This window comes from Rhodamnia argentea, chromosome 6, assembly GCF_020921035.1.
Source record: "Rhodamnia argentea isolate NSW1041297 chromosome 6, ASM2092103v1, whole genome shotgun sequence".
Taxonomy (NCBI): domain Eukaryota; kingdom Viridiplantae; phylum Streptophyta; class Magnoliopsida; order Myrtales; family Myrtaceae; genus Rhodamnia; species Rhodamnia argentea.
Window position 1 is genome coordinate 21,249,701 of NC_063155.1, and position 26,336 is coordinate 21,276,036.

The 26,336-nt window shown below is 40.7% G+C and overlaps 4 protein-coding genes and 1 long non-coding RNA gene across 10 annotated transcripts; 3 read left to right on the forward strand and 2 right to left on the reverse strand.

Moving 5' to 3' along the window:
- Nucleotides 1-4,021: 4,021 nt before the first annotated feature.
- Nucleotides 4,022-9,686, reverse strand: LOC115734162 (protein N-lysine methyltransferase METTL21D). Of its 6 annotated transcripts, none has more exons than XR_007198590.1 (11): nucleotides 9,560-9,686; nucleotides 9,095-9,142; nucleotides 8,300-8,366; nucleotides 7,764-7,829; nucleotides 7,373-7,466; nucleotides 7,128-7,238; nucleotides 6,704-6,804; nucleotides 5,414-5,488; nucleotides 5,244-5,336; nucleotides 4,394-4,835; nucleotides 4,022-4,193 (listed from the first exon to the last, which is right to left on the reverse strand). XR_007198590.1 is itself a non-coding variant. In XM_048279933.1 (11 exons), the coding sequence occupies exons 2-11, from the start codon at nucleotides 9,106-9,108 to the stop codon at nucleotides 4,126-4,128; spliced, it is 1,170 nt and encodes a 389-aa protein (XP_048135890.1). In that variant the 5' UTR covers nucleotides 9,109-9,142; nucleotides 9,560-9,686; the 3' UTR covers nucleotides 4,022-4,125. The 6 variants fall into 6 exon arrangements, 5 of the variants coding, with proteins under 5 accessions (XP_048135890.1, XP_048135891.1, XP_048135892.1 ...); XM_048279933.1 differs by having other exon boundaries at nucleotides 4,022-4,369; nucleotides 4,531-4,835; XM_048279936.1 differs by lacking the exon at nucleotides 4,022-4,193 and adding an exon at nucleotides 4,335-4,369 and having other exon boundaries at nucleotides 4,471-4,835.
- Nucleotides 9,687-12,352: 2,666 nt separating this feature from the next.
- On the forward strand, nucleotides 12,353-13,942 carry LOC115734166. Its single transcript, XM_030664783.2, has 3 exons — nucleotides 12,353-12,630; nucleotides 12,850-12,970; nucleotides 13,497-13,942. Exons 1-3 carry the CDS (start codon nucleotides 12,412-12,414, stop codon nucleotides 13,664-13,666), a joined length of 510 nt encoding a protein of 169 aa, XP_030520643.1. The 5' UTR covers nucleotides 12,353-12,411; the 3' UTR covers nucleotides 13,667-13,942.
- A 240-nt stretch (nucleotides 13,943-14,182) lies between these two features.
- LOC125315361 lies at nucleotides 14,183-14,892 on the forward strand. The gene is made up of 2 exons (XR_007198591.1): nucleotides 14,183-14,471; nucleotides 14,549-14,892. It is a non-coding gene; the product is annotated as an uncharacterized LOC125315361 (long non-coding RNA).
- On the reverse strand, nucleotides 14,689-17,792 carry LOC115734165 (vacuolar protein sorting-associated protein 24 homolog 1-like). The gene is made up of 6 exons (XM_030664782.2): nucleotides 17,425-17,792; nucleotides 17,234-17,310; nucleotides 16,328-16,430; nucleotides 15,786-15,907; nucleotides 15,099-15,287; nucleotides 14,689-14,985 (listed from the first exon to the last, which is right to left on the reverse strand). The coding sequence occupies exons 1-6, from the start codon at nucleotides 17,534-17,536 to the stop codon at nucleotides 14,896-14,898; spliced, it is 693 nt and encodes a 230-aa protein (XP_030520642.1). The 5' UTR covers nucleotides 17,537-17,792; the 3' UTR covers nucleotides 14,689-14,895.
- A 5,604-nt stretch (nucleotides 17,793-23,396) lies between these two features.
- LOC115734164 (xyloglucan endotransglucosylase/hydrolase protein 31-like) lies at nucleotides 23,397-25,768 on the forward strand. The gene is made up of 4 exons (XM_030664781.2): nucleotides 23,397-23,917; nucleotides 24,098-24,198; nucleotides 24,360-24,577; nucleotides 25,174-25,768. The coding sequence occupies exons 1-4, from the start codon at nucleotides 23,677-23,679 to the stop codon at nucleotides 25,532-25,534; spliced, it is 921 nt and encodes a 306-aa protein (XP_030520641.1). The 5' UTR covers nucleotides 23,397-23,676; the 3' UTR covers nucleotides 25,535-25,768.
- The last annotated feature ends 568 nt before the right edge of the window (nucleotides 25,769-26,336 follow it).

Here is a 26,336-nt window from a genome sequence, read left to right on the forward strand (position 1 = left end):
TAAAAGATGCCATAGGGTCTCTATCTGCATTGACTCCCGGACAGATAAAGATGGATGCTTACGTTTTTAAAATGCCCAGTTAGTTGGGTTGGCAAAGTTTAGCTAGACAACTAATCATGAAGGCAGAAAGTTACATATATGATAGAAAAATTCAAGACTGTTATGAAGGACCAGTCGGTCCTCAACTTATGGCTGTGTTGCACTAGTGCCCATAATCATCGGTCTAATCTTTTGTTTACGTCCTCCTTTTTTAAGGGATTTATCGAAACTGAATCGGACGATCATACGGAGAATCAAGAAAAATTAGAATGACGCACGAGATTACCCGGGTTCACCTCAAGATTAGGGCTACGTCATGCAAAGAGATTTCGCTATATTTTTCGGTTTACAGCCAATTCTTGCTTACATAATGATAAAACCGAGCAAAATATATATGCACCAAAAACGGGCTAAAAAACCTAAAACCTCTTAATTCCAACCATACGGGCCAGCTTAAATAAAAGCCCAAACCCGTAGAGGTTTCGGGGGTGCTGCCCCCGAACCCCAGCTCGCTCACCGGCGAGCGGGGGCGGCATCTGCCGACCGGGCAGCAGAACCCCCGTCGGGAGGCGCTGCCCCCGAACCCCCGCCCGCTGACCGGGCAGCGGGACACCCGTGTCGGGCGCGCTGCCCCCGAACCCTCGCATCCCGCGCGCAGAGGTAACATGTCGTTGGGTAACACTTCAATTTCCCTAAGCTCACGTGGGCATACCCGGTGTGAAAAACAAGGGTCCTCAAAGTATTCGCCAACTCCAACATTTTTGACCGAATCGTTTCAAGGGAAAATCTCAAGATGCTCCCTTTTTCCCTAAGGTCGTTGCTTGGCATTTAAGTAACAGATTTATGCACATCGGTCTGCTGCTAATCAGAGGTGGCATGATATGTTTGAACAGGAGCATTTACTAGGAGGAAGAGGCGATCGAAGATTCCCCGTTGCTAAAGACGGGTCGTGTTTTCCTCCAACCAACCGAGCGTATCGGTCAATCGTGCGCGTCATTTTTCCCCAACATGCGACTTTAGGGAAAGGAAAAAAACTTTCGGTAGAGAAAGATGGCCCCTAATCTCTTCCCGCCCACTATATTCAACCGGACCTTGCTGCCACTGTGGCCGTCGCCGCTCTTGCTTACTTTTACAGAGAGAGAGAGAGGTGCTGAGAGTGATGATGGCTGGCCAGAGGAGCTGGTGTCGGAGTGACCGGGATAGCGGATGAGCTAAGCTCCGGAGAGGTAGAGTTAGGAGAAAGAGAGATAAGGTTTCCTAATCAAGGGTAATTTTCATCTTATTTTGTTTCTGACCATGGCTCACAGACTAATTCTAAGTATATGTTTGTTTCGAGGAAAACTTCACAAGACGGGAAAATGGTCTCCATCGTTTTTTCTTTTCTGATTAAAGAACTCATCCTTATTTTAAGCATGAATATATATATTTTTTTTACGATAAATGACATTTCATTAACTAATCGATTTTAGTAAATAAAACGCGTGAAAGTTCAGAAAATTAATTCTCGAAAAATTCTTTCATCCAAATAAGCTCACCCGATAAGTTTCTTTCAATCATTGATGGACCGAAAACATTGGGTAGGTAGCGAACAAATTGCTCAGAAAGATAGAAGATGAGAGAAGGAAGGCAGGGTTTGTTTTCCTGGAAACTTAACTCAGTAAAGATCAAATTAATGTAGTCATCATCGTCATTATTATCTGATTAAAAACGTGACAGAAGTCAACTAGGATTTGATTCCTATGGAACAAAATGGAGTCGCCTCTCTCGGATTGACACAACTCGGTTTGCGTGCAAGACCCAAAAATGAAAAAATTCAATGATCAGCAAATCATTTTCAAGATCCCAAGCTTTTATCTAGGACAGTATTATAATACCCAAAAAAAACCTTCAATTTTAGCATTTGAGACCATATCAAAAACTTTTTTTTATCTCGTAGAAAACCCAACTTTTATCTTTGTTCCAATTCTACCGGTCTAATATCGAAAAAAACTCTCAACTTTAGCATCTACCCCAATTACGTCCCAAACTTTGTTTTATCTCATAAAAAATACCAACTTTTAATTTTATCATAATTCTACCACCGTCGGCCTTTCGTTCATAATCATCGTTAGTTAATCCTACGTTGCTAGAATTTTCTCACTAAACTTACCAATGAATCTTCGAAATTTAGAAATAGTAGCAAGATTTTGGATAGTTCGTCCAAATATCTCTATGTCTAGTCATTCTTTGGGCTGTTGAGTGTCGAAGAGAATACGAAACGTGTCGTCTTGAGTGACTATGTATCTCTTGACAATATGTAAGGGAAGTAAATAACAGAAAAGAAATTCAAGACTTTTTCATGTCGGTTTTGTTGAGATGTAATTCATTAATGACATAAAAATGTCACATAAGATTAACTAATGATAATTATAGACGGAAGGCTAATGGTGGTAAAATTAGAACAAAAGTAAAAGTCGAAAGTTTTTTATGAGACAAAAAAAGTTTTGGATATAATTATCACAAATGCTAAAATTGGAGTTTTTTGTGTATTGGGCTGTATTATATAGGATAGTTTCACATGGGATTAATACTAAGAAAAATCTCAAAGCGATACATCTAAACTATTTACTACAAACTAATTTTTTGACTATAAAAAACTCTAAATAAGGACACCTATAATAAATTTACCTTATAACAGTTGATGGGTATATCGGTTTATCGTTTTTATCCTCCGTTTGCTCCATGTGCATAAGCTTGGAATTTTTTGTTGTATTAAATCAATTAAATGAAAAACGAAGTAAATTCATCACGGATATATCGGTTTGATGGTTTTTTATGGCTAAAAAATTAATTTGGGATAAATTTATTATGAATATACCAATTTGAGATTTTTTGTTATCAAGAATTAGTTTAGAATAAATTTATCTCGGATATACCAATTTAGAATTTTTCGTAAAATCAATCTTTTTATATATAAACTGCATTTGTCACGCAAGTTCCATCATATGATGTCGCCACCTCATGTCTTTCCTAGAAAACTGCAAATGACAAGAGCTTTTCGGTCTCAAGTCTAGGGCTTGTGGTGGGAACTCTGAAAGGTGTGCCAAGGGAGGGATTATTTTAAGGGTTTGGTCATCTGAAATGGTCCAAAAGTGAAGAAGAGGGGAGCCAATCAGCTCACAAGCTCATGTCAATGCACCATCCCCATGCAAAATAAATATATGATGAATTTAAGATGGCCACTTTGTCCGTCTGATTTGGTTGGTGGGAATTGGTGTACAAACTTTGAATTTTGATGGTTGCAGTGGGTCCATTCGAACCCTAGAGGACTTTTACTTGCAAAACAAAAGGACTAGCCAAATGTGCAGCAAGTCAGTGTTGTGATGCAAGCTAAAAAGATTAGCTGTACATTTTGCCTCTGCGAAGTTCTATCTCCAGCGTTTTCGGAGAAAAAAAGTGCACTGTTAATCGTAAAACTCATATGGGAAAGTCATTAATCCCGTACTGTACCTTTCGATTGGCCCAATTAGATCCTAAATTTTTTTGCCGATATTGTCGGTGTTGGCAAGGGCGTTTCGATCCGATCCATTATAGTAATTACCAAGGTAAATGTCCGAAATGTAATTTAGAAAGGAACTGTCTTTAGAGAGTAGAAAAAAGGGATAAGCACGTTAAAAGTCCTAAAACTTGTCACAAAAGTGCAATTGAGTTCTAAAACTTTCGAAAAATGCAATCAAATCTTAAAATTTGTCAAATAAGTGAAATCAAATCCTTCCGTTGATTGCATTTTTTAAAAGTTTTAGGACTCGATTGCACTTTCATAATAAGTTTTAAAACTTAATTACACATTTGAAAATTTTAGGGCCCAATTGCACTTTCTCGACAAATTGTAGGACTTGATTGACAGTTCCTTCGCCCACATTTCGGACATTTCCCTTGCACTTCCAAGTTCCAACCCCGAAAAAACCCGGTCGACTATTTCCAGATATTGGCAGAATAGTTATTTTCAAGTAAAAGTAGCATTTGGACTGATTAAACGTCTTGACTTTTATGAATCCCGAGTTTAATGGTTACCTAGTACAGGCAAAATTCTAGAACATCAGATGATCAATCTGGTTTTCTCCTCCTCGTGGCTTCCGTGAATAGCTTGAAATTCATGAAGATCTGTGTCGCGCCTCGATAGCTATCGCCGTCTTGGCTAAACCACTGACAATTGGTAACTAAGTCATTGTCGCAACCACCTCCTAATACTTTTACGACAAATGTGGAAAGGTGCATCATCAATTTAGAGCAGGTCGACTGATCGACAAGGACTTCAATGAACCAGTTTCTGGACGATGTAAGGTTGTTCCTATAAGTGGAAAGAAAATATAACCACCATCTTAATCTAATCAGCTCTCTGGGTGCTGTGATAAACTTCACCCATTGACAAATAATAACTGGTAATACTACCTTAAACATCTCTACATTATCTTTACGTCACGAAGAAGCCGTGCAGCCATTGACCCATACCTTCTTGCTTCCCATTCGCTAAGATCGCCGTTCTTGAGTTTCTCCAGTAACTCGACATCGTCCTTGAATCTTTCGCTGGCAGGATCATCAGGGACATTGTTATCCCCACTATCCATTTGAGGTCCTGCTGAATTGTCTTCACTGAGCTTCTCGTTATATCTTGTCCTCTCATCTGAAGTCCCGATGCTCTGGGCTGTCTCGTCTGTGCTCTCCGCCCTCCGAGTAGACTCTCCCGTGCTTTTTTCCATGGACTTCGAGCCCATCATAAAAAGTTGAATACTAGGATGTTGGTACTTAGTGTGCATCTGCATACCATAAGTCGGGTCAGAAATAAATAAGAGTGACCATAAAAGCATACAACAAAATCAATGGATTTAGTTCCTTAACACCAAAACTGCTTCCTACATTGGAAGCATTGATACGGAGGATCATTGCTGGATAAGTCAACCATTTAGTGATGGAAGCCCATCATCACAATACCATGATATATTACCAAATTCATAATTCAAATATGAACCATCTGGATCATGGCACTCATTGCCAAGCTGTAATTTAAACAAGTGACAGTGATGACATAGAAGTCCCTTGACAATTGCTATTGAAAGATTTTTAAAACCACAATCTCGGATAAAGGTCAGACGAACCATGGTCTTGCAGTTCCGAAGTACCATAACAGTGAAGAATGGGCACAATTTTACCAACAAATATATTACCTTGGATTTTGGAATTGGTTTCAGATCAAAGCTTCTCTTCCACATCTGCATCATTTGCTCATGCACACTTGTGGATCGCATCTCATAACCCAACTAAAAAAAAGTGGCAGACTTATCGTCATAGTTTTTCTCCAAAGAAAACTCGTATCTAGAAAGAACTGTGCCCTCACCAAGATACAGGTTCTAGGTCCTGATAATGCACATATTGTCTCCAGTAGTGGTTCCAGGAGATGTTCTGAATAAACCTAAATTCAAATGAAGTTGGACATCTGAACTTGAAAGACATATTATTTTCAAAAACATAGAATCATGTCCCACCAAAGAGCAAGTTAATGTGATATCTCGTTGTTATTAGCTAGAGTTTGAGGTTTTGCTTGGTCTGAGCTAGACTGAATACGTGGTAATCTTCTTTCACTTCTCTCTTTGGCAAGTCAATCAAAAGTGCTCTCCTATATTTCCCTGGGCATTTGGCTGAGAATGGGCCTAATCTGTCAAGTGGAGGCCGGCAGAAAGAAACAACTAGTAATAAATTGGACAAAGGAACACTTGAACGGGTTCAATGAAAGGTTAGCCCTTGAAGCCACCAAGCAGAGCACGATAGTATTTGCCCATATTTGACCTAATATCCAGTCATTTCCCAAACCAGTCCGGGTAATTTCCTCCCCTATCCCATACAGTCTAGAAATGCAGTGGACCAGACATAGCCTTATCTTTAGGACACAAATATAAACATCCAAGTCTTTGATCCTGGGATAACCTTTAAAATATTATGAAAGCTAGTTTTACCAAGTACAGAATGTTACCATACCATCTATGGAACTTATGATCTGACTTCATTTTCTTTTGAGTGTTTGTGGTTCTACTCTCAATAGAAAAGGCATAAGATATAGTTAGCAAACCAAAGAAACCGAGGCTTGATGCCTCGAGTTTACATTTTATTCAAAAAAATAATGTCAGATATACAAAGACTTTTTCTACTAAATTGGTATAATAAGTGATGCCACAGAATTTTACTGGAGGTTGTATATGACCCATTTGTTGAGAAGCTCATTTATCATCAGCCACATCAGTAAGTACACGGAATCAGCAAATTCGTCTCAAGAACCTAGCATATCCTATCCTAAAAAACTCAAATCTCAAGGAACTCACAAGATAACATCAAAATCAGCACCATTTAGTGGAACTAGAATTAGACTCTAGAGTCTCGATAATCTGTTGATTTCCACTCGAAAACGGTTATAAAATATGGTCTTCTAAGAAGGGCACAAGAATGCAACTGTCATTTGCCTTAGCATTATCCTGGGTAGCGGAAAGCTCACTCATGCTAGTTTCGCACGTGATTAGTAACTTTCCTCTTCAGTTGCATGAAATGTGGCGGCGTCTTCATAAAAGCAAATCAGAACGGTTGGCTGTATGTGAAACTCCAAAAGGAACATGATATAAAGAAATGAGAAACTTACGACATCTGTGCCAATGATAAAGTCAAAAGGAGGATCAACAGCGTTTATATGTTCCATGTTTCCCCAGTCCAATTCAGCTACCTGAATCGAACCAAACGAATCTGCAAGAAGTATTAGTTGATATAAGACGCAAATGTGCCATCACAACCACGAACTAATTGACAAACGTCATCATATAAGCCGCGATTCTTCAGCCTTTTAGATGGTTCCCTATTTGTGGGTTGACTAATTGTTACACTGAAAATAACTCGCAGAGAGTAAAAATGCAACCAATCTGTTACACTTGGCATTTTCGAGATTTTTTTCACAACAGCATGCAAATGAGGAAGATTTAGACCCTTTTTCTTTCATTTGACGTTAATTTAGAAGATATAAGATTCAAACAATAGGGAAAAGATTCAGAGAACTTCTGAGTACCAAGAACCTGGATTCATCTGGAGGATCCTTGAAGTATTCCGTTCCACGTTTCTCCTTAGCAGTGGTAAAACCTCCGCTTGATCTGTTGTGACTACGTCGCACCCTAGCAGTGCCATGCCTGAGCAGAAAACTTCACATCAACCTAAAGGGAGCAGATAATCAGGGTCAAGGTTGCTATTTTCAAGTGCAAACAAGAACCCATCCCCCATAAACAAGCATCAATCGTATAACCTACAGCGACACACAACTCACCAAACCCAGCAACCCCACAACCTGCTCCAAGCTCAATAACACGCTTTCCTTTGAGCTTAGATGGGCAGAATTTTCCCCTTCTAGAATTCTTTTCCTGAAAGAATTGATGGAGTACAGCATTTAGCTATACAATAGCTAAGGCAAACAGCAGTGAGTTTTACATTCTTGATGGAAAAAATGATTTATTCAACTTGCGTGGCTATCAATAAGAGACCCTCTTTAGATTGATACTGTAAACAGCACTACATGACCCTAAATGCCAGAATTGACATGTGTTCACGTGCTGAAGAAGGAGGGATGAGATACAGCAAGGTTTGCAATACTGTCATAAAGCAGAGGAAACAGCACAAAAAGATCACTTTGATGAGACTAGCTAATAAAGACAAATTACCAAATATTTGACAAGCACCATTGATGCATCCCAAACTGTTGTTCCTAAGTGCTTTGAATTTGGATCCTGCCACAGGGACACCGAAATTCCTCATTCAGGCCTTATAATTAGATGCTAGCAAACTGAGACTACCGAAAGCAACAGTGAAAACAGGTAAGTTGTTGGCTTGATGTTCAAAATCAATAGGTCCAGAGCAACCAAATATGAGATACTCATGAAAATGAAAGGGTTTGAAATGAGTTCAGTGGTGCCCCAACGCAATAAAATGATTATACAAAGTCTTTGGTGTAGAGAAAGAGGGATATGGGACAGAAGCTCGCTCCCATTGGAGGATAATTAACAAAAAGCCCTATCCACCATGTGTATAAAACTGATAGCATGTCTACAGCTGGTACGTGATAATAACAGACAACATCAAATGCAGATATATTCTCCTCGTTGAGACAGAAGATGGAACACTATCAACCTGTAAAGGCAAAAGCTAAAGATGCATGCTATGAACAGAGGAAAATTCTGTAGAGAAGAACATCTAGTACCTGACCAAATTGCAGTTGGTGGCCCAGAATGTCAATAGTGATTACAGAAGTGTCAGGAGAATTCAACCTAATAACCAGATTTTAACAGTATAAGTAATGGCGGAGCATCACCCTTCACTTTAAGGCTGTGCCATCTTAAAGAGCTGCTGAATGGAAGGATCTTGACAAAGGATTTATGGACATGGTCAAGCAAGACATAGTAGAAAAGGGAAGAGGAGAATAGCAATCTAGTGCGTTAGTACCAAGTTCTACCGTACAAGAGTAAGGTAGTCATTAATCAATCAGAACAGATTTCTTGATAAGCCCCACAGTGTGACATCTAATTTTGTAGGATGATCTCAAAGAATGACCAACTCTACAATGACAATAGATAGTGAATTGTCTCAGCACACATACCAACGGTTCATCTTAATGAAACATTGGGACAAAAAAAAGGGATACGATCAATCATCTTTATTTTTGGAATACAAGAGAATTTCAACATGCAAAATATTCTAAAACAATAATCACTGGGTTGAGTTTCAGGTTGATCGTGTCACACAATATTACTTCCCCTACATTTCAAAGGCCTCTAGCTGTTCCTATACTTTTCAACTCAGTATCCACGCTCCCAGTTCCACCCCCCAACCTCATTCCCTGCTAAAACCGCACCCCACCCGTCTTTTGAGTAGAAACATGAGTCAGGTGGAAGTTAATATGAGGGCAACATTTCGGTTCATGTTAAGGGAGTGAATGTGAGTGAGGAGGTTTAAATCATGTTCTCGTTATGGATCATTAGCTAAAAGCACATAGTACCTGTCAGGCTCCATCACATAGTTCCGCAAAAGAAGCAATCCCTACATACTGCATCAGACAGAAACATGGAAACTTCAGAGAGTTTAAAATTATACGAACCAAACCTCAAAAGAAAGCTACTACAGCAATCCAGAGCAAATTAAATAAGCTCCCAATTAGCCAAAGTTAAAGACGCCTTAAGGAAAACTTAAAACTGCACAGCTGCCACCATTTCTGAAATTCCCTCTCAACACAGGGGCACCCACCACTCGCCAGCAAAAGGGTCGGATTAGAAAATGAATTCAGACGAAAACTCACAGCGCAACATCATGAACACGAGAACTCGATGGTTCGGCTCTGTTCTGAGGGAGTAAAATCGGTATAGTTTCTTGCTGAGATGCCAATGCTAGACAGAAGCGTAAAGGATACCAAACTGAAAGCGAAAGCAACATGGAAGACGTGCGAGATCAAGGAGAAAGAGCAAACCAGGGAGAGACCGAGCGAGAGAGACGACGGCTCAGCTCAAGAGTGCTGGGAAGCAGATGGTGCAACCCGGGACGAGTTCCGAACGCGAACTCAGTCTCGAGATCGATGCACCGCAATCTTCCACGAATTAATCAGACAAACAACATACATATTTATAACATACTATATATAAGGAAAAAAAACGAAGAACTCTCCGAATTTCGACGAAATTAAAGAAACAACTTTTTGCTTTCCAATGAGTTTTGAGCATTTGGAATTTGGCTATTGCTCGACCAAAAAAACAAGAATTTTAGCTATTGGGCTTTTGGGTTGGCTCAGTTGATAAAGTTCAAACTCTCCGCACAGCATGCTCATATTCAAATTCCGCTGCTAGTAAGTAGTCCCCTTTTGGTAGACGATCTGTAAATCCACTGCAAAGACATTCCAGGTCTGTGGTATGTCCAAAAATCCTTCAAACGATCATCGAATTATCGAAATTTCCTCCGGACTTTGACTTTGTCTGAGAATATCCACCGACTGATTACTTTAGCTCAATAACTTTCTCGAAATTCTCCTCGGACCCAACATTGTTGCAACCCAACAACTTCCTGACTTCATCACTTTTGGATAAGGCTCCGAGGAAGCACCGACACTTTTCGAGAGTCTATGTATCGTGTCGGACACTCTCCAACACTCCGACGCTCTCTGACACTCTTCCGACATGCACCAACACATGATCGGCGCTCCGGAGACACCACCAACAAGTTAATGCAGCATCCCGACACGCCATTTTGCATACACACGAGATCAATTTTAAGAATTTTCTATAGATTATGGATCAAAATGTAAATCTATCATAAATATACATACTTAATCATATACCCAGCAACCCCAAAATTAATATATCCAACTAGCTTTAGAAAAATATATTCATGAATCCCCAATAAAAGAAAAAGAAACTCGCCGTTTATATTTTTATATACAAATGATAATTTATCATGAATATATAAAAATATACATTTAATATATAACGTATCCTAATATGGTGAAATTTTCTATTTTTTAAAAAATGACGTGTCGGCGTATCATGTCGTGTCGCGTATCGCATGTCGCGTATCGACATCGGTGCTATTTAAGATACAACATCGGATCGGCGAACACGTCATTCGAGTGCACATTTTGCGCCTTTGCGAAGGACATTTTGATCCCCTAATGCTCGAGCAAAACCAAACCGTTTCTTTCTGGTTTATGGAGTTGAGGCAAATTTGGGGCTTTTCCCAATATTTTTTCTCATGCGGCCACGGAGTATATGGGAGAATTTTTTTTTTTAACTAAAATATCTTTAAAAAAAAAAAGGGTGCAACATGCACGCGAGAGCATGTGTTCATAAGCCCTCCCTATTTATGGTTCATAAGCCCACCATCATATTTATGGAAAATTTTAAAATGAAGACCTAAAGTATCTTCGTTTTTCAAATAAGGGTCTGATAAACGTTGTTTCAAATAAGAGCCTGAAGTGCCAATATTTTCTTAAATAAGAGTCTGAAGTGATCTTGGAGTCTCAAAAGAGAGCATGATTTTAAGGGCATTTTCGTCATTTCACCTTTTATTTATTTATTTCTTTGTTCTTTATTTTTTCCCTTTTTAAAATTTAAAAAATAAAAGATAAAAACACACACACCGATGGGGCGTCGGCGAAGGTTGGCAACCCCACCGACTAAAGGCGAGGGCCTGCTGGCCCTCTCTGAGATCTGGGCAAGGTCGGCGTCCCCCTCTCTGTTCTAGCGACGATGGAGTGGGCCAACAACTCGGATCCAGAGTGGGAAGGGCTAACTTCGAAGCAGAGACTCGCGAGAGAGGAGAATTGGCGACTCAAATTGATGGCCATTGCGTGATCCAGGAGCGGGGCAGAGCTTATGTGAAGCTAAATAGGAACTTCTCTAGGAGGAAAATAAAGTTGAAAGAAAGGAAAAATACCAAAACGTTGGAACGCGAAGAAAGATGGAGAGGGCCCTGACCCTCTTCATGTTCTAGTGAGGGCCGGCAACCCCGCTGGGCATAGGCAGAAGGGTGCCATACCTGTGTTCTTTTTTTTTCAACTATTTTTAAATTTTAAAAATAGAAAAATATTTTTTAAAAAAATCTTTCATTATCAATATTTTTTTGATTAATTATTTCAAGCGATATAAATTATATTTTTAAAAATATTTTTTTCTAATGTTTTTTTTGGTTAATATCACGAAAAACTCTAAATTGGTACACTTGTGATAAATTTATCACAAACTATTTTTTTACCACAAAAAATCTCAAATTGATATACCATTGACAAATTTACCCAAAGCTGGTACATCTGCGACGAATTTATCCTCCGTTAGTTTTCATTAAATTTTGTCGTCAAATTACTGAGTTGGATGACACATGGCAATTGCCGGATATTCACAGATGTATCAATTTGAGATATTCAATTTAACGGTAGGTAAATTTATTACATGTGTATTAATTTGAGATTTTTTGCTGTAAAAAAAATAGTTTGAAATAAATTTATCACGTGTGTATCAATTTGAAATTTTTGTAATAAAAAAGATAATTTGAAATAAATTTATCATAAATATAGCAATTTGAGATTTTTTTTGTCACAATAACCCTTTGTTTTTTTTTCGCAGACCAAAGATTTCTGAAATTTTCCCAAAACCGAGCGAGGGAAGTGTTGCTACGAGGAGAAGACCTTCCCCCTCCCTCCCCCAAAAAAAGAGAACACGTCAAAGTGGAAAAACCAACGACGGCGCGGAGGTTGACGGCGGCGGAGGTTTGCGCCATTTTAGCAATCGGCCACGCCAATCTGCTGTAACAGAGCAGGCTCGATCTGCCTTCCCTATGGCCCTTCGTCCCTCCGCAAACAGCGAAACCTCAACTCCTTCAGCGACGACGGAGGTGTGTGCCATTTTAGCGATCGACCCCGCTGATCTGCTGTACAGAGCATGCTCCATCTGCGAGAGGTCTCTTCCCGATGACCCTTCTTCCCTCTGCAAACACTGCGACCGCAACTCCTTCAACCCCGGCCCTTCCGGTTCCAAGCGCCTCTTTCGTCTCCTCGTGAGTCATACTCGTATCCCTTTTAGCATTTCTCTCTCTTTTTGCGTTGGGCGATGACATTTTCGTTTGCTTTCAGTGGAAAGATTGCTTTTTTTCTATCTTTCTGGTTTCCATGGATTTTGTGCTCGTTTTGTTAGAGTACTGGAGTGATGGGGGGTTTCTTCTCTGTCTTCTTTTTCTTTCCCTCCTTTTTTTCTGGTTGTGGAATGGGAAATGCAGATGTCTATAGCGACCGACAAGAAGGTTTTCACGGTGATATGCTTCGACCGGGTCGCCAGGATTATGTTCGGGACAAGTGCTGACGAGTTCTTCGATTTTTCCAAGCTTCATCCTTTTGCTGGTAAACCTTCGCATTCTTCGACCATGCTCTTAAGTGATGTTAAAATTTCCCGATCGGCTCAGTCAAAATCTCGACTTTGGCTTTTTACACCAAACTAATCACCTCGTTGTAAGAGGCCCCGCGTACCCGACCACGTGCGGAGGCAGAAAGTTTCGGTCTTTGGAATCAGTTATGAAGTGGGAGGAAATTTGGTTCTCTGCGGCTATTGGGATTTGATTGTGGAGGATTTTCTCGGGGAAATTGAAAGTGCTGTATGGTGTTACTCAATTTGGAACTTTCTCATAGAGGTCTGTGGAAGTACCTGGTCTGTCTTTCTGCCTTTCCTTTTCTCTCAAGAAATGACTTGTCTAGCTGCAAACTTTTTGGCACACTTTTTTTCTGGAAGGCCATGGTTAGATTTTCCGAGACCTCATGGCAGACCCATCACAGTCCCTGATCTTCTTTTTGTAAATTGAAGTCAGCTTATAGCAACTTTAGTCCATCGTTCTCGGCAGATATTTAAGTATTTGGATGCTTTCTTCCGCAGCCGTTGCCGCAGCTAGAATGTTAGAAGGAGAGCTGTTCCGGATGACGCTGTCCAAGCCCCGGAGTGGTAACGCTCAGCACCTACGAGTGACGTCACTTGTGCCCATGAGGTCCGGATACCAGCCAGTGATCGAGGGCTTGAGAGAACTGTACAGAGTAAGAGCTGCTTGAATGCAGAATATCTGCATCTTCCTCAAACTTCGAGCGTTGTCATTTCACGGGCTTCGCCGGTATATGTCGTCCGGGTAGATGGATGTGATGCTATATAGTTCAGCTTCAGTCAATGTAGATGTCTGTGAATGCTGAGGATGTTCCGGATTATCGATTTGTCTAGATTCAGAGGAGACGTGCCGGTAATGCACTGCTGAAGTATCGGTTAAACTTTAAAAATTGGCATACTGTTTGCTCATGTTCTGAAATATAAGCATTGTAGTGGTCGAAAGCCTACATATATGATCCCCTCGACAATGCGAACTTGTAGGGTTTGCGCAGATAACCGAGAAACCGTATATTTTGAAGTGTCCTTTTCATCTTCACTTAAGACGTGAGAGATCATGATGCAGCTGTTGGGGTAGGGATGAGACCGGGGGTCGATCCCGGGTAGTAGTGGAAAAACATGCAAGGAATCAATCCTATCACCTTGACAGATCTGTTTCTCTCCATGTTGCTGCAAATCTCGAATGTCAGGTTCTCATCCGATGGAGGAGATCTTGGGTCCGAGTCATTTTGTGGCGGAATAAAAATGTTATTTGCATGGAGTTACATTGCTAAATGATATGGGGAGTGACTGGTCCACACGTAAAACATGGTGATGTAACTTTGACAGAGGAGAGCACAAAGATTTTCGATCTTCAACACGTTCCGAGCGAAGGCAACTTCTTACTCTTGGTAACTTGGATCGTCAAATTTTCTGCTAGCTTGGGGTGGTCTTGTTCACCTTCTACATGAGAGTCTCTGTGTTGTCCGATGCCTTAAAGTGAAAACACTCGACAATCGTTCCTCTGAAATAGCAGCGATGCAAAAGCAATCGCAGTAGACATGTCGAGATAAAAGTTAGACATGTCGAGATAAAAGTTAAAACCACGATAATCGGAAAGATCCATGTCGTTTCCTCTATTGTAAGGATGGAAGCTCTGGCTCGAGTGTTACGCAATATTGGTGAACTTGTGGATCCACATGCAAATATTCACCACGAGCTCAAGTTTATACATAACTCGCGTATTTATACACCATCACACACTGTTTCATCACCCGTCAAGTGTTATATAGGATCTCCTCTGCATCAATCAGAATACAATAAAGAGGTACCGCGGTCCTTCCACGTTAGGCTAAATAGATTTTGCCCGCTCCTTTCCCTGCCTCCTGTACTGTCGAAGTGTGTAACAGTAGAAAAATTGGAGCTAAGACCTAACTTTTGCAAGGCGAGCTCTTATTTGTTCTAGTTCTTCCTCATCGTCAACACCCTCAGCTACCTCGGCTACCGCCTCGTCCTACAAAATTCCAAATTCGTGAATACATGAAAAAAGTAAGAATGCAGCAGTGATTGTTTCTTAATTAGCTTCCTACTGGGGAAATAAAAGAACGACCAAACAAGCGGATATACCTCTTCTGCAGTAGGTTGAGCAGATTGCTTCACCTTTTGCTTCCTCACTGCCTCTGGAAGTTGAGCAGCTGTCTCACCGGCCATGGCTGTCAAGACCTTATCAACCTCTTCGTCTATCTCCTCTTCTATGTCCTCCGTGTCAAGAGCTGTGTCAACCGCGTCGTTCACAAATTCTTCTATCACACCAGCCTATATATCATATAAACAAACTGCGTTCAGCAATCAAGAATATACCTCTGCTACTTGTATTCAGCAGGATGCAGGCAGCTCCACAACCCATTGTTCATTAAAAGCTTTTCAATGAAAAGTAAGAAAAATATTTCAGAAATTGCATTTCCAGTTTTTTTTTCCAACTTCGCAAGCCATATTCCAGCAAGTGAGCATGAAATGGAGACCTAACATTGCCAAATTGCTCCAGATAATGTTCCTGAATAGTGCACTATAAGGTCATGCTGATATAGTGACTCAGCCAAAAAGGAAATAAAAGTTTCTATCATCTTTCAACAGCAACATACTATGAAAAGAAGCTTGAACATAGGCATCACCCTCGGCATTCTGAACATGAATGTCGACCACGAAATGGATTTTAGAATGCAAATACGCAATTCACATAACCCCCAGAGGAGAGAGTGCAACATGTAAATTATATAATCACATCAACTGATGTGGGAAAAGAAGATCTTGTACCTTGGTCATTTCTTTGCTGAACTCTCTCATCGTAACAGCCATTTCAGGAGCTTTCATAAGGTCATTAACAAGCTTCATAACCTCAGCACTCTTAGATAAGTGCCCCACTGTCCGAGCAATTGCTGAAAATAAAATCAAAATAAGTTGGTTAAACAGGTGGAGAAAGAGATGTTATGCCAGAGAAGTAGAACATTTTTAAGTTAGAGAAGTTATAACACTCAGCCCTAAGAAACTGAAATCTAATTTAAATGTTGCCACACCACTCATCAACTTGTCAACCGCTATATCTCCTACAGAGATGGCTGTAAGAAGGCTGTTACCAATCTCAGGCAATGGATCATATAACCCTAATTCACGGCAATTTTATGCTTATTTTCACAGGATTTATTACGATGTCTAATCATCTCTATCATAGACAACCTTCCTTGAATGGTAATACCCTCTATCAAAGCAAAGCATGGACGCATTACCAAATTAAGACAGTAAGTTCTCACGTAAAAAATCACTATGGAAAAATCTAAACTAACATGAGAAAACCATACCAACACTTTCTCCAAGGTGCATTGATATTGAGTTCAGTTGTGCCTTATTTTCATAAAGACGGTTCACTGTTCTTTTGGACATCACAATTTCCTTAGCAAGTGCCTGTTGAATCACAAAGAAGGGGAAAAATTTGCAATGTCAATAAAGGAGTGCATGCTAAAAGATGTGTGTATGAACTTGAGATACTTATCATGCAGACAAAACTTGGAAGTACTGTTATACAAGCGCATGTAAGCACATATTGGGGTATATTTAGCACAATTCAATCATATTAATGAAAACAAGTGAAACAAAGCCAAAAGTCTGTTGAGGTCAGACATTCACTAGATGTCTAAGATGCGCCGACAAGAAATATCAGATATTTAGAAATTTACGCGATGCGTGAATTTCTGATGTGTAGGGATCAAGTAAGGCATCAAACTCTTTATCAGCTAAATCTGTAATCATCTGACCATGAAGGTTTAAATTTCCCAGCCGGCCAGAAGATCATTTTAGAGTGTAGAGGATGATCAAGAAGCTGAATGAAGCTAACAAAGATTAGGAACTTGAGAAATGGATTCCCTGAAAGACGAGGGAATTGAGGAGATCCACAGGATGAAATGCATGATCGAATCCAGTTCAATATGCAAATTCAATTAGCAACAGCAACTCCTCTACCAACGCTAGTCAACCTTGCTTCGTGGACCAGCTACAAGAACCAGAACCAAGTTTCTCGTCTAAGCTCTACACATAAATCATAATCACAACTACCCGCTAGCGCTCAATATTTGTACCTACATCATATGATATCTTCCACACATTACATCACATAACCTAGTGGAACTCTAAAACATCGAAAAGATCAACCTTTACTCAAGAAAGGATTCACATAACATCGACAGAGCATCAAAAAATTGCGTCTTTACCTTAGCTGAGCCCATGTCGTTTCTCTTAGCAGCTTCCTTAATCGCCTTCTGCACATTCTTCTCTTCCCTCTGGATATCTGAACCGAACCCCAGACCGCAAAACACACGAACAACAACTCATCGCATCAGTGCGTTCAATCTCACCCAACACGATCAAACCTCAGAAACTAGGAGAGGGGGGGAAATTTTACCTCGGATTTGGCGTTCGATGTTGCGGCACTCCTGGCGAAGACGACGCTGCCAGTCCCGCAATTGCTGTTGAGGGTTTGCCTTGGGCTTTATCATGTTCATCACCTTCTCCATCACCCGCGATTCTTCTTCTTCTTCTTCTTCTTCTTCTTCTTCAAATCTCTTCGAAGAGCCCGGAACCGGGAGCAGATCAATGATCGAAAGGTATTGGATTGGATGGGATCGGTGATTGAAGAACTTGGGTTTCAGAAGAACCCCACGATTCCGATGAGTAAACAGATTTTCGGGTTCCTCTTTGCCCCTTTCAACGCTGGTCGTTGATCTGGACTTGGACCGAAGGAGCGGACGGAGGGGCGCGTCGACCTCGAGTAACTTTCATGGAAGGTGTAACCTGGGAAGAGCTTTTGCTGTCGGTTATTTTACAAGTTCTTTTTTTTTTTTTTCCCCAATCAATTTTGCTAAAATACTCGAAGATCAGAAGCATACATTTTTCAATTTCGAAAGCTTATGAAATTATTTTCGTCATCATACATGTCCAGCCTAATATTCAAAAAAAAAATCTCCAACTTTAGCATTTGTGACAATTTTATTCAAAATTATTTTTTGTCTCATAAAAAACCCTCAATTTTTACTTTTATCCTAATTATACCACCGTCAGTCTTCCGTCCATAATCGCCGTTAATTAATCCTACGTAATTCGAATTTTCTCGCTAAATTTATCAATGAATCTTTGAAATTTAGAAACAGTAGGTTTCTAGAAGAATAACGAGATTTTAGATCGTTCGTCCAAATATCTCCATGTCTGGCCTTTCTTTAGACTACCGAATGCCGAAGAGAATACGAAACGTGCCGCATTTAGTGACTCTATATATCCCGGCAATATATAGAGGAAGCAAATAACAAAAGAGAAGTTCAATGGTTTCTCATATCGGCTTTACTAAGATGTAATTCATTAACGCCGTGATGATTATGGATGGAAGGTTAACGATGGTAGAATTGAAACAAATGTAAAAGTTGAAGATTTTTTATAAGACAAAAAAAGTTTTGGATATAATTAGGGCATATGCTACAGTTGAGGATTTTTTTTAGTATTAGGATGGTAGAATTTGGATAAAAGTAAAAGTTTAGGGTATTATTGGAACAAAAGTAAAAGTTGAACGTGAAAAAGTTTTGGAAACAATTGTCGCAAATACTAAAGTTAGCGGTTTTTTTGGGTATTAAGCCTACATGTCCATATTTATATGCGATCAAGATCTAAATATTGTGTTTGCCAAAAAAAAAATGCAATCTTAATAATGTCTAGATATCAGATAGACTTGTTGGAAAAAAAATTGAAAATAAATCATGTTTTCGAGTTTGGTTCATCACCTACAATTATTTAGTTGGAAAAGTTAGATTTATCTCGCATTCAAGATATTTCCAAATTATCCATGTATTGAATTGTGAATTTACACACTAAAGAAAGTTCCTTCTAAATTAAGCGTAAGTAAATTGCCTGGATACACACACACACACACACACACACACACACACACATATATATATATATATATATCAGTAATGTCATCAATAGTTGTTCTTAAATTAAAAAAAAAAGAAGGAGAAGAAAATGAGGATTTATAGGTATTTAATAATTGCATAATTTATTCCAAATCAAATGTGCTATAATTTGAAAAATATTTTTCTTAAAATGATCGTTTTTATTGCATGAAATAATTAATGAATGAAAAATATTTTTATAATCAACAACAATTTATATATGAAATATTTTCATATACGATTATTTTTTAAATCATCGTTTTTTTTTGCGAAAGAAATAACGTGGAAATCACTCGGTTAAATAACTCGACTCATATGATCCGAACCCGAGCCAAGTTCCTACTTCCGAGACCCGAGTCGGTGAATTGGAAGGCCCACTACATTTGCTCATCTATCCTTATAGTTCTTGTTGGGTGGGCCCAATCAAGGCCCAATACAAATTGAAATGAAATAGGGATTCCTCCACCCTATAAAAATCGAATTTTATTTTTAATAGAATTGCTATTTCCTACAGCCCATTACTTTTAAGTAAATTATACTTACTTAGTAGCATAATTATGAGCGATTCTAAAATTATATTTCGATTATAATTTACTGTTAGTAACTTCCAAATCATAGTTAATAAATGTAACTAATGAACAAAATGATTGGTAATTGACCGAAAGGAACAATATCTTCTTCCGAGACAAGTCCCTTTTTGTGCCGGCTATTATCAAACACCTTGTCAAAGTTGTGAGAGACAAGAGTATCTCTCTTGGTCATGTTCAAGACCACCCTCGTAATAGGCGACTCCAAAGAAATTGGGGGCTCCCATCCTCTATCTTTGAAGACCGCCATGATGCTGTTTAGTGTATTTTCCTTGTGTTTTTTGGCTCTTGTCTTGGCCGGTATCTATGGCCTGTTAGATAGTATTTGTCTTGGTTGGCCGCTGTTTTGGCCGTTTTCTCTTACATAGCCGTCTCTTTGGCTTCTTTAGTATATGCGCTTTCGGTTTGTGTATCTTGATAGACCGCTACACCTTTGCACCCATTAAGACACGCCCTTGTGTACTAATGGGTACGAGGTTTTTGTGTTCGGTCTCTTCCTTGTAAATGGCGCTTTGAAAAGTTATATACATTCTTACCTTACAAAAAAAAAAAAAGATTGGTATTGAATGATTCTAAACCACATTTTAAGGGATATGGATCGTTATACTATTGATACAGGTATGATGCGAATTAAATCTACTAGAAAATCCCCGTCGAACTCAATTCCTACAACATTATTTCGCACCACCGAACACAAAAAAAAATCACGGTGTCATTCCATCCCCCCAATTTTACCAAACAAAGTTATTGGAATCATCATCCCATTCCATTCTATTCGCCGTACCAAGCACAATATAAATGCAATGACAATTCAATTGAAAGGGAATGGCACCTCGAGCTGTAGACCGGCTTATAAGCCGCGAGTGACCCGGTTGTCATCGACGGGTGATGATGATGTTTCTAAGTTTGAGGAATCAACAAGGCCAAATAGAGTTAGATGAGGATCTTTCATTTTTCAGTCATGAAAATCCGAAACTCTTCGGCTCGCTTATGCTCTTAGCAAAAAGTACACGAATCATTGCATCTGCGTGTAATCGTAAATTGAGCAAGTCTTTATTCACAATGGGAAAAGTTTGGCTTCTCAAGTTACTCTGAATTGGAGACCTTATGTCGAGGCGCGGCCCATATATATCTCTAATAGTCTTTGAGTGACAGTAAAAGCAATAGTATATCGTGAGCCATTAATTCTTAAAAAAGTGAACCCCATAATAATTTTTAATTAATAAATATTTATTTTTTGTGGCCCAATACAGACTGTTAGCATAACGATCGCCCAAAAATTGAAACTATCATATAATCAATTCTCTTATTTATATATGATCTGGAACTTTTTTTTTTTTGTCACCCTTAGTCTTAGTCATCGTTGTGCGAATCTATACGTGCATTATTGGCAATAGCAGGTAGTCCGTTATCCTGGCTAAAGACGTGGGAAAGCAATTGAAGACTGAAAGTTGAATAGTAATTTGTCACCAAACGTAAACCGACGATGATTATTCATAAGCTTCAACAATACATTATCGTGAGATTTTAGTTGTTGTCGATTCTCTCTTATGTTAAACGAAGTAAGTTTCCTCCCTTATTTATTAGGACGGGCATTCGTACTAGTTCAACCCGAAAATCGGATCAAACCAACTAGCTTCGGGTGGTTCCCGCAGGAATTGGCTTGGTTCCTGGTACCAGAGAAGGACTGATTCGACAGATGGGAACTGACCCATAAACGAGAACCGATCCATCATGAAATCGATCACCCCTATTATTGTAAAATGAGTTGTTGACTTAATCGAGTCTTTTAAGCCAATAATAATCCCAACTACTCATCTCATTTCCAAGTAGCTTCGACCATCTTACGTGGAATCAACATTACACGACGATAGCCACGACACGAGAGATGATTAGCATAAATAAAAAAACTTGGCGTCTGCTCAACCTCAGCATTGAAGGGCCACAAAGATTTTCTCCACGTGATTGCTCATAAATTCACAATCACTTCAAACTCTACAAGTTTAATGAACAGAGACCAAACCACCGTTTTCTCCCTTTCGACATTATTTTTGAGTGTGCGTTGAATTTGGATTGGTGCGGCAAGCAATCGTCGTTATTACAACCTCGAAAGTTCATTATCTCTGTCGGCGGCGAGGGCCCCGCCCCCCATGCGCGTTCAATCACGTAGGCCAACGATCCAACGATCCAGCGATCCTTCCTCTTTTCTTGCCCGTTGCATGATCAGCCGTTGGTGTTTATGTCATGGTCTACGAAAGAGGCCGTCTCCACTCCATGCAAGTATTAAGAGCTCCATAGATTGTGACATGCGCCGAAAGTCATGGCTCGCCAAACGATCTTTTTTCTTTCTTTTTGTAGCATCTTGTGAAAGCTTATCGCGGGACATGATGATTAGATTACGCATCGAGTTCGTAACCCTCGAAGGGTCAGCTCGGTGGTCGGAAGGCGAACGAGCGTGGGGCGCCGGGCTGTTGAGCTACTTGCATTTTACTCCCTAGTCATTCACTTTCCGGTTCAAGATCAACAAAGGACCCTTCACAACCTTTGCCGATTGATTATGTTCATCAAAACTAAAGGATAATACACTTCCTGGTGAAATGCAGGCGCACGGTACAAGGTCAATAACCCACACACTATCAGGTGCTCCTGTGCGTCCTAGATACCCGCCCGGACTCTGGCCGGCACCAACCGTCACATGATCCACGAGGTTAACGGAGTTCGCCATCATCACGATGCGGAATTCACAATCTGATTGTTTTAAGGGGACCATGCTGGATGATGGGAATCAGCTTGTTTACAGCAATCTACTAAGTGGACTTCACTTCACTGAGGAGGACTTATGAACAACAAAATCCTACCTAGTAGGCTATAAAGACACGATGCTACTCATAGAGTCAATTATCTCCCTTCAGAAGCTGTCCAAATTCCATCACTGTCCAAGTCTGTCTTGGAAGACACGGGATCACACGTTCCTGATCTACCTTTGCCAAGCGGGAACAATACATTCACGAGTGCGTCCTTCGCTCCCGGTTCATGAAAAAATCCAAAACAGGAACATCTCCTGATATATGCAGTACTGCAGAACCTTGGATACCTGTCCAAAACTTCACTTCACCGGCCGTCGATGCCGCAGAAACGTTTGCAAACTCCGGCACTACAGTTGGGAATTCCCTGGGAAGAGGATGAAAGAAACATCTAATGTTCTGGTTCTGTAAGCGCCGGGTTATACCTTATCGACTTACTTTTTTCGAGGAAATAAAACGCGATTAACATGTTATCGGAGCACCAAGCCGGGGGGGTTTGAGGTCTTTCGGTATCACGTGCAAGATTAGCTCAACTAACATGCAGGGGTCGCTCATATATTTGGTAAATTCATCATTTAAAGAAGAGAAAAATATCTCAACTAACATATTCTAAGCAAAGAAATGACATGAAACCTACCTACTTTTTGACTTTCTATACTGAGATTTCCGTTTGTAGGCTCATTACATTGAATTGGCCTAATTGACAAAATCATCCTATCCATGAAAAAAATTTATTTCGAAACGTCTATGCTTCTATGATTATCGGTGCCGGGCTTCACTCTTTCTTCTTAGCAAAATGGCTGCAGGCTTGAAGAATCATGGTGACCTCAATTACAACTTTCTTGGTGCTCCATCTACTGTTATTTTCTATTTACTAGTTTCAGAACGGGATGTGACGACATAATCAACCGCGAATTGCTTTCGCCCATCTCTCCTCCAATGTTGATCTCTGCCTTCCCAAAGTGAGAGACCAGAAGTAGCAAGTTTTCTCACGATGGAGGAGATCTCATCTTCTTAAAAGGGGGAAGAAATGGGGGCAAAAGGGACAGATGCCTGCAACTAAGAAACAGGACAAGTTCTTCCTCCATAGATGGGCCAATCGTCTGCAAATTTGTCCCCATCTGCAACAATTATAACTCCCATACAATACAACCAACTTATCTCCACAATCACAACGTGGGGTCCTCTGGTTTTCCCTTATTTATACCGACTCCCCCTCTGCCCGCAGCCCTCCATCATGTACACGCCTTCACCTTCATCTCGCATTCGTGTTCAGTCCCCTGTCTTCATTCGTTCAGCACACTTTCACCAGTGTTGAAGGACCATGGTGATGTCTCTGCAATATTGTCCCTCTTACATGGCGTGCATTTGGGTCCTGATGATGATCATGACAGTGATGAATGCTCCTAGGATGGCCGGTGCACAGGGCCCGCCTCCACCTGGCTACTACCCCAGCTCCAGATTCGACGCCATGACCTTTGATCAAGGGTTCAGGAACCTGTGGGGGCCTCGGCACCAGATTGTAGACCAGGGCTCTGTGACCATCTGGCTTGATAGTTCCTCGGGTTAGTGATTGTAATCATAGGATAGTGCTGTGAGCGAGCTTCATTCATGTCTTTTCTTTTGCCTTCATGCATAAGCTTTCCGAGCTCCCCAACTTGCATGCACTCGTCTTTCGCTTTCGAGACTACGAAACCCTAATGCGAAGCGTTTGCTACTGCATGCACGTTTCTTGGAGAGAGCAGGAAGCGGATTCAAGTCGCTTCGACCCTACAAATCTGGCTATTTCAGTGCTGCTGTGAAGCTTCAACCTGGTTACACGGCAGGCGTCAACACATGTTTCTACGTAAGAAGCACATTCTTAGACACAAACACAAACAAAAACACAAACCCCTTCTTTTGTGTTCCATGTTGTTTTGCTGGTGTCTTGTCTTCGTCTTTGCTAGCTAGCTATTTAGATATTTCCCGATGATTGCCATACACATTATCAATGTGTTGCCGTGACAGCTATCGAACAACGAGGACTACCCAGGTAACCACGACGAGGTGGACATAGAGTTCCTCGGGACGACGGCCGATAAGCCGTACACGTTGCAGACGAACGTGTACATCACCGGGAGTGGGGACGGCAACATCATCGGGAGGGAGATGAAGTTCCATCTCTGGTTCGACCCCACCGAGGATTTCCACAACTACGCAATTCTCTGGACCCCTATGGAGATCATGTCGGTATCGTTGCTTTTTCGATCTTCTTTATATCGGAAAACGACTAGATCATGCTTTGGACTATGATTGGTGGTCCCTTCTGTTCAAACGCACGCTAGCTTCGGATTATTTACCGACACAAACTGGTCTGAAGAATGACATGGGCACGTTATTGAGTCTGCTTTCAAAGATGTATATGTCCTTCAAATACTTGATTTCATTTTGTTCGGCCAGTGAAAACGAAGTTCTGTAAAGACTGTATGTCTATGAAAAAGCCCATCAGCTAAATACAACAACCTTTCATGGACCACCTGCCTCCTTATACATTTTGCGCAAATAAGAACCCTAGCTAGGTCATTTATATTCGGCGGCGGTGGCGGCGGCGGCATCCAATCATATATCTCTCTTAGAGTCCTATACCATAGACTTGGGAGAATTAGCTGGCTCGTAACTTCAAAGCATCCTTTCAATTCTTGAATAAATGGCTCGATCTAGTTAATATCAATAGTAAACTTCATCTGTGGTCTACATTTTATGTAGCATGATATTCAATATTTTCTATGCAACGAAGTTTCATTGTCATTATGCACTATAACTACTTACTGTTGGACCCCAGATTCTTGGTGGATGATGTGCCGATACGGAGGTACCCTAGAAAGAGCGACGCGACGTTTCCCGAGAGACCGATGTGGGTGTACGGATCGATATGGGACGCGTCGTCCTGGGCCACGGAGAACGGCAAATACAAAGCCAACTACCAATACCAACCCTTCGTCGGGAAGTACACAAACTTCAAGATAGGTGGGTGCACCGCCGACAGCTCCGCCTCGTGCCAGCCGCCTTCCGCCTCGCCGTCGAGATCCGGCGGGCTGAGCCGCCAACAGAAGGCCGCGATGGAGTGGGTCCAAAGGAACTACATGGTCTACTACTACTGTGGGGATCCAAGTAGAGACCAGAGCCTCACTCCTGAATGTTGAGAGAGAGAGAGAGAGAGAGAGAGAGAGAGATGATTGTCCTTATTCAAGTGTCTATTATTCCCAGTAAGCCCTAAAGTTGTGGGGGCGTCTTGAGATGTGTCCCACTTGCCAAAAGAGCAAAAGAACAGTCGATCGTCCAAGCCCCGAAGAACTTTGTCTCAGTTTGGGTTCAAAACTTGTATGGATTCGCGAAAGAATTGAATGAAATAACTGTCATCGAAGTGTTCGCAACAACTGTGTAAGCACGTGACGGATCGAATTGGATTCTACATGGTTGGAAATAGAGAGCAATAGGGCAGGACAGGCTGCTTCTTCGCTTGTGAATCTTCATTGTCTTATCCCAGGACATGCTGGATTTTCCGCTCCTGTAGAAATCTCACACGTGAAACGGGATTAGGACCACGAGAAGGATTCGTCCCATCTGACGGCGGCACCATGTACGAGCAGCATGTGGCATCCGTTGGCACGTAGCCTGAGCAGCCAAGTAGTTTCCGGTTCGTCTCCCGTGAGGGTCCGTGCATCCGCATGATTAATAACTGATTCAGAGGTGGCAAACGAAGTTTCGCTTTGGCTCTTTAGCGGCCGATTCGCTTCCCCTTTTCTATCCATTTTCATGTGGTTTCCCTTTGCAATTATTTGACCCTGAGATTAAGTGTTCAAGCGCGTACAGAACAACTTACACCGCCATACATTAGCCCGTCAAACAAGTGGACCGAATTGAATTCAGAAAGATCCGATCCAAAATTGATCCATTTAACCCGTAATTACTCTTGGAGAGCGTTATTGGACGAAATTAATACAA